This window comes from Borostomias antarcticus (assembly GCF_949987555.1).
Source record: "Borostomias antarcticus genome assembly, chromosome: 25".
Classification (NCBI taxonomy): domain Eukaryota; kingdom Metazoa; phylum Chordata; class Actinopteri; order Stomiiformes; family Stomiidae; genus Borostomias; species Borostomias antarcticus.
Window position 1 is genome coordinate 11020357 of NC_140258.1, and position 7500 is coordinate 11027856.

General features: G+C 50.1%; 2 protein-coding genes across 2 annotated transcripts in view; both read left to right on the plus strand.

Moving 5' to 3' along the window:
- psme4a (proteasome activator subunit 4a) overlaps positions 1-1876 on the plus strand; it is a 32341-nt gene extending 30465 nt beyond the window's left edge. Inside the window, 3 exon segments of the mRNA XM_084458669.1 lie at positions 1-39; positions 158-296; positions 871-1876. The exon segment at positions 1-39 is cut by the window's left edge and continues 95 nt beyond it. Coding sequence (XP_084314795.1) covers positions 1-39; positions 158-292 — 174 coding nt within the window. The 3' untranslated portion in view covers positions 293-296; positions 871-1876.
- A 1174-nt stretch (positions 1877-3050) lies between these two features.
- gpr75 (G protein-coupled receptor 75) lies at positions 3051-4676 on the plus strand (the record flags this gene model as incomplete). The annotated part of the gene is made up of 1 exon (XM_084458891.1): positions 3051-4676. One exon carries the CDS (start codon positions 3051-3053, stop codon positions 4674-4676), a length of 1626 nt encoding a protein of 541 aa, XP_084315017.1.
- Positions 4677-7500: the final 2824 nt, after the last annotated feature.

Consider the following 7500-nt stretch of genomic DNA (forward strand, 5'->3'; position numbering starts at 1 on the left):
GACCTGAGCGCCCACCTCAACGACACACAGCCTATAGAGGTCAGTACCGCCTGCACACACACACACACACACACACACACACACACACACACACACGCGCATGTGTGTGAGAGAGGAGACAAATCCAGAGTGTGTGTGTGTGTGTTTGATGCTGCAGATGACGGTGAAGAAGACCCTTTCCAACTTCCGCCGGACTCACCATGACAACTGGCAGGAACACAAGCAGCAGTTCACAGACGATCAGCTGCTGGTTCTGACTGACCTGCTGGTCTCACCCTGTTACTACGCTTAAACAGGTACACACACACACACACACACACACGCACACACACACACACACACACACACACACACACACACACACACACACACACACACACACACCCCACCTGGATCCTGCTTCTATGCATAGATACACACCACACATGGACCCTGGTTCTACGCATAGAGAGACACACAAACACACACCCCTAGCTACCTAGGCCCTGCTTCTACACCTAGAGTAGTCTGACTCAACGGATGTAGGTTTTGGTAATAAACCTTGTCATTCGTTGGCACACTGCCCAATCAGTGGCGAGACTGGCGACGCAAATTAATCTGATTCGGGCCGAGAGATTCTCTCGGCACCAATCAGATTCGATCCGGACTATTTTGCAAGAGCACCGTCGCTGCGTCCTGTGGGGCTGGCTCCGCCCAAGACGACTGTGATTGGTTTAAAGAAATACTGTGTTCCCCCCCTATTGCAGAACTGGCACAGCGTAAACGAAGTGTGGAGATAGGTCTGGCTACGCGAGACTACACCTAGAGAAACACACACACACACCAACAGAGCCAGATCCTCAAGCTCTTCTCCATTTCCTCTGTCCTCAGGGCCTGATGGATTATCTACACGAGATTCACCACATGGCTTTGTGTTTACTTGTCTTGATGGAGAGACCGCTTGAGCCCTCCTCAAGACAGTTACTGGGTCTCCAGACCGACCGGCTGGCTGGCCGGCCGGCCCACGCCGTCCCACAGCCCAGAAGAAGGAACGAGGCCCTGCTGGACCCAGAGAGACGGGAGAGGGGCACTGGTGTATGGAATAAAGAGTTGTGTATTTATGTATTTAGCGCTCACTCATACATTTCTACTATACTTAATATTTAAGGTTAAACCATAGCAGGGGTGACTGGCCTGCGGTCTGTAATATTACTGTACAGTTTTCTGTGTGTGTGTGTGCGTGTGTGTTCGTGTGCACGTGTGCGTGTGTGTTCGTGGAATGCTTGAAGGCGCACATCCTGTACAGGCCTCAGGCGTCCTTCCTGAGCGTTGACTTTTGAGCCCACCTAGCGGCCAAGTGGACAGTACATACACCCCCTCCCCCCCACCACCCATATTCTGGATGAAGACAGGTCAGAGACCAGATTAGGCTTTTAATCTGGCACGACCATACTTAAAGGCACGAGTGTTTGTTTTATCTATATGATATGCACATTGTATGTATATAACAAACACAACAGACATATTTATTTATTTATTTAGTTTTTTTTTTTTTTTTTTGGAGTGCTGTTTTTATTTTTCTTAAAGTTAGTTAGATAGATTTGGTAGACTGCTCAGTCTGTGTTTATGTTCCTGCTGCTCTCGCATGGTCTATATATGCAGTAGTGAATGTAAGTGTGAGCGCCCAAGGCTGTGTTGTGTTGAAACCTGTGTGCTGTGAAGACCTGAGCAGTATGGTTATGATGGCAACCTCACCCCCGTACCTCTGGACCCAGTAGTCTCCACCAGAGCCCTCTCCTTCTGCTCCTCAAGACTAGTTATTACAATTTATATTTTAAACCCTGATGGAAAAAAAATAATTATTTTTTCCCGTCTCACTGAAGCGTTGTTCATTTTTAGTACCTCACTTCTGTAGAGTGTAGTGCCAAAAACTGCAGTGATTTTTTTTAGACATAGGCCTACTGTTTGCTTATAAGTAATGAATTAAAAACAACAAAAAAATAAAATAAAAAATTGTCTTTGTATCAAACCATGCATATGTGCCTTGCGTTTGTGTGTTTGTGGTTATTCTCCTCATCCCTGAATTCATCCCTGAATTCACATTCCACTGGAGCCCACTTTGTTCAGATGAATGCAAAGGAAAGCAATCACCGATCACGGAGCCCACGGGAGACCGGAGCCGGTGAGATGTCTGGGTCTTGACTGACGGTAAAGGATCACAACCGGATCTTTCATTCTGAGGAACCTTGAACCAATATCCCCGTGTTTCGAGGCGGTACCCGTGCTCATACGTAGACCGTGACTTCATACCGATTTCTTAGTCCGATCAGACCGTGATCGCCGCTCTTAAGTATGGATGTACCGTAAAGAAACGAATACAATTTTGTTTTTTGACCGACTGTTTATGTTCGCGGAAAATATACCGGTGATTATGGATGCGTAATGTAAGTACCCTGTGCAAGATGAGATGGGGACCAGGCTTTATTATCAAGATGATGAAAGGGGCCAACCTATATCGTATCAGCCTACTCAATTGTCTCTGTAATGGGCTTTAACGCATTGCCTTCTAAAACGCACCGGTTTTGCTGCAGTGTAGACTGTGCTGGTTGTGCTTCTATATCAAATCACAAGCTATGATATTTTGTTGCGTAGCTCATGGTGGGGTGTGGCGAGGACCGACAGTTTTTATGTCATTTAGTCTTGACAGTTTGCATGGGCAGCCATCCAGACCACGGGCATTGTAGCCTACATCAGTGCGATGATCGTCCAGGGAGGAAGAGAGGGTGACAGGACTCAGTTGCGACTAGAATTGAAATGAGCATCTTGGTCTCGCACTAATGCATTTTCAAGGAGACAATGCGTTATAATCCACGTCTAAATCTTACAAGCCAAGGCAGTGTGAGTGTGTAAGAGAGAGCAAGATCTAGCGGCATACTCATTCCACTGGGCCCCAACTGCGTTGTAATGTCCCTTGCAGGCGGATGTAACCTGGAAGGCAGCCATTGAGGAGGTCGCTTTCAGTGGGAGGATGTGAAGCCCAGTGAGCCTGAGTTTCCCTCCTCCTGAGAACCATGAACATCAGCCTCGCTCCCCCCCGCCTGCTGGAGGTGATGCCCGCCCAGCCAGCCTTCAACAGCAGCTCTGACCCCGGCCGCGCCGCTGGTCCCTCCCAGGGCTGGGACCTCGTCCACACCGCCACCCTCACCGCCTGCTCGCTGCTCCTCGTCCTCATCTTCGTCCTGGGCTCGTACGGCAACCTGGTGGTGTTCCTCTCCTTCTTCGACCCCGCCTTCCGGAAGTTCCGCACCAACTTCGACATCATGATCCTGAACCTGTCATTCTGCGACCTGTTCCTGTGCTGCGTCACCGCGCCCATGTTCGCCCTGGTGCTCTTCCTGGATGCGGGCGGAGGGGGCGGCGTCTCCAAGAGCTTCTGCTTCGCCTTCCACCTGACCAGCTCCGGCTTCATCCTGATGTCCCTGGAGACGGTGGCGGTCATCGCCCTGCACAGGCTGCGCATGGTGCTGGGTCAGCAGCCCAACCGCTCGGCCTCCTTCCCCTGCACGCTGGCGCTGACCGCCCTGCTTTGGACCTCCAGCTTCACCATGGCCGCCCTGCTCACCCTCAGGGCGTACGCCCGCCAGGGCGGCCCCTGCCTCCCGCACTTCGGTCTGACGGGGTCGCGCGCCCGGGTGGTGCTCTACGTCTACCTGGCGGACTTCGCCTTCTGTGTCGCTGTGGTGTCGGTGTCCTACCTGATGATCGCTCAGACCCTGAGGAAAAACGCTCAGGTGAGGAAGTGTCCCGTCATCACCGTGGACGCCACGCGCCCCACAGCCCTGCCCCCGCTGGTCTTCGAGGGCGTGCAGGTGCCCTCGCTGTACCGCAACCAGTGCTACAACAAGCTGCAGCACGTCCAGACACACCCCTTCGCCTCGCGCCCCGGCCCGGCCCTGGTTCCCGGTGCTGCCCACGGTGCCACCTGCTGCCAGCTGGTCTCCTCTGTCAACCTGGCCTCAGCCAAGGACTCCCGGGCGGTGGCTACCTGCGTGGTGATTGTGTGCTCTGTGCTGCTCTGCTGCCTGCCCATGGGCGTGTCCCTGGCACACGACGTGCTGTCCCCTCAGAGCAGCTTCGCCCACTACCAGTTGGAACTGTGTGGCTTCGTGCTCGTCTTCCTGAAGTCCGGCATCAACCCGTTCATCTACTCCAGGAACAGCGCCGGACTGCGGCGCCGCGTGCTCTGCTGCCTCCAGTGGGTGACGCTGGTGTTCCTGTGCTGCAAACACAAGACCAGGTTACACGCTATGGGGAAGGGCAGCCTGGAGGTCAACCGGAACAAGTCGTCTCACCACGAGACCAACTCTGCCTATGTTCTGTCTCCCAAACCCCAGAGAAGGCTGGTGGACCAGGCCTGCGGGCCCAGCCACTCCAGAGAGCCGGCGGCCAGCCCCAGGGCCACGGGGGGGGGCAGGCCCCGGCCCCCCAGCACCTCCACCCCCATCAACACGCGCATCGAGCCCTACTACAGCATCTACAACAGCAGCCCCAGCTCCCCCAACAGCCTGCAGCCGGCCAACTCCCAGACCTTCGGCTTCGCCAAGTCCTACGTGGCCATGCACTACCACACGCGCCAGGAAGCGCTGCAGGACTTTGAGAGCGCCTCGGTGCACCAGATCCCCATCCCATCTGTGTAACCCTAGTCCAGCTGTCTAACCCTAGCCCACCTGTCTAACCCTAGTCCATCTGTCTAACCCTAGTCCATCTCTCTAACCCTAGCCCATCTGTCTAACCCTAGCCCAGCTGTCTAACCCTAGTCCATCTCTCTAACCCTAGCCCACCTGTCTAACCCTAGTCCATCTGTCTAACCCTAGTCCATCTCTCTAACCCTAGCCCATCTGTCTAACCCTAGCCCAGCTGTCTAACCCTAGCCCATCTGTCTAACCCTAGCCCATCTGTCTAATCCTAGCCCATCTGTCTAACCCTAGCCCATCTGTCTAACCCTAGCCCACCTGTCTAACCCTAGCCCATCTCTCTAACCCTAGCCCATCTCTCTAACCCTAGCCCATCTCTCTAACCCTAGTCCACCTTTCTAACCCTAGCCCATCTCTCTAACCCTAGCCCATCTGTCTAACCCTAGCCCATCTCTCTAACCCTAGCCCATCTCTCTAACCCTAGCCCATCTCTCTAACCCTAGCCCATCTGTCTAACCCTAGCCCATCTGTCTAACCCTAGCCCATCTCTCTAACCCTAGCCCATCTGTCTAACCCTAGCCCATCTGTCTAACCCTAGCCCATCTGTCTAGCCCCAACTAAAAGCGAACAACAAAAACATTTTAAAGAATGGGCCAACTCTTACGCAGTATAGTTAACGAAGCCGGGTTGCCGGTATGTTTTACCTGCAGTGAGAAATTGTCTCACAATAAGAAGAGCTTTATTGAGACTACAAAAAAACCATTTGAATTCATTGTTTCATCTATTGCATTCCCGAGGTACACATTTTTTTCTCAAATGTGAAAAAAATAATCTTTCTGTCATAAAGGTTCCCAACTCATCTGTATAACCCCTGGCTGGGCCGGTAGGACTGGAGCATGTGTATGTCTGTTTCATTGGGTTAGTCCTCACCATGGCTGTACATTAGCAACACAGGGCGTTGAACACTGGCAACTAGTAGAGATGGACTTGTTGGATTGGACTCTTGAAGTACAACTATCCCGGTGGAACGCTAAAAACTTGGAGAGAACCATGGGCAAGAACCACTTGAACACAAGAACCACAGACTTGGCTGTGGAAAAGGATGGATAATCTTCTTGTTCTGAGGTAAACCAGTGAGAGACAGAGATGTAAGGGGAACTTCAGTCCCAAAGTGTTGTTATTCAACTGGCTGTAAGCTATTTTTACCCTGATGTGGCATTTTACATACAGTATTGTTACAGATGGTCTTTCTCTTCAATAGAACACCGTATTCGTGAGACTCATACATTTTCTAACAATCAATAAATGTTTTGCAAGTGTAGTGTGTTCCATTGGAGATGTAAATGTCATACTGTAGTGTGTAGGTGATATTCCTAGCAGAAATGTAATGCTCTAACTTTTGTTTTCATTTAACTCAGCATATTCTTACCAGTGTTTGGTGTGTACTGTACTTGAGCCTGGCTATTTATTAATTTTTATTATTCATATTTTACCTTTATTTAGGCAGGGAGTGCTAGTGTTGGGCTAGGCTGCATGGTCCAGGTAATGAGTGGTGTAGTGGAGGGTATACAGAGTGAACCCACTTCTTTATCCATGGACCCACAGTACACCAACTTCTTTAACCACCACTAATGTAAAAACTGTAACATCTCCGTTACAGTATACCCATTTCTTTAGTCACCACTACACGCCCGCAGGCAATGACTGTGATACATGTAATGACTGTGATACATGTAATGACTGGTACAGATAATGACTATGGTAGTCTACAGGTAATGACTGTGTGGTACAAGTAATAACTACAACAGAAAAATAGATGATTGGCCACTATTATGAATGTGATGTGCGTTTGGTCAGGCTTTGTTTTGAGGGTCTTGTAAGCACACAGGAAAAAATGCAGTGCATCTGGAAAGTATTCATATCCCTTCACCTTTTCCACATTTTGTTATGTTACAGCCTTATTCCAAAATTGATTTAGTTTTCTCAAAAATCTACACACAATGCCCCATAATGAAAGTGAATTTTTTTTGTTTTTTTTATTTTGCTAATTTATTTAAAAATAAAACACTGAAATATCACATGTGCATAATGTATTCACATCACTCAATACTTTGTTGAAGCACCTTTGACAGCAATTACAGCCTCAAGTCTTGAGTATGATGCTACAAGCTTGGCGCACCAATTTTGGGCAGTTTCTCCCATTCTTCTTTGCAGATCCTCTTAAGCTCCATCGGGTCGGTTAGGGAGAGTTGGTGCACAGCCATTTATAGATCTCGTAAGTCTGGGCTCTGGCTGGGCCATTCAAGGACATTCCCAGACTTGTCCCGAAGCCACTCCTTTGACATCTTGGTTGCGTGCTTAGGGTCGTTGTCCTGTTGAAAACTGCACCTTCGCCCCAGTCTGAGGTTCAGAGCGCTCTGGAGGAGGTTTTCATCAAGGATCTCTGTACATTGCTGCATTCATCTTTCGCTCGGGGCTGACTAGTCTCCCAGCTTCAGCTGCTGAAAAACATCCCCACGGCATGATGCTGCCACCACCATGCTTCATTGTAGGGATGGTATTGGCCAGGTGATGAGCGGTGCCTGGTTTCCTCCAGACATGACGCTTGGCATTCAGGCCACAGAGTTCAATCTTGGTTTCATCAGACCAGAGAATTTTGTTTTTCATGATCAGAATCCTTTAGATGCCTTTTGACAAACTCCAAGCAGGCTGTCATGTGTCTTTTACTGAGGAAAGGCTTCCATCTGGCCACTCTACCATAAAGGCCTGATTGGTGGAGTGCTGCAGAGATGGTTGTCCTTCTAGAAGGTTCTCCCATCTCCACAGA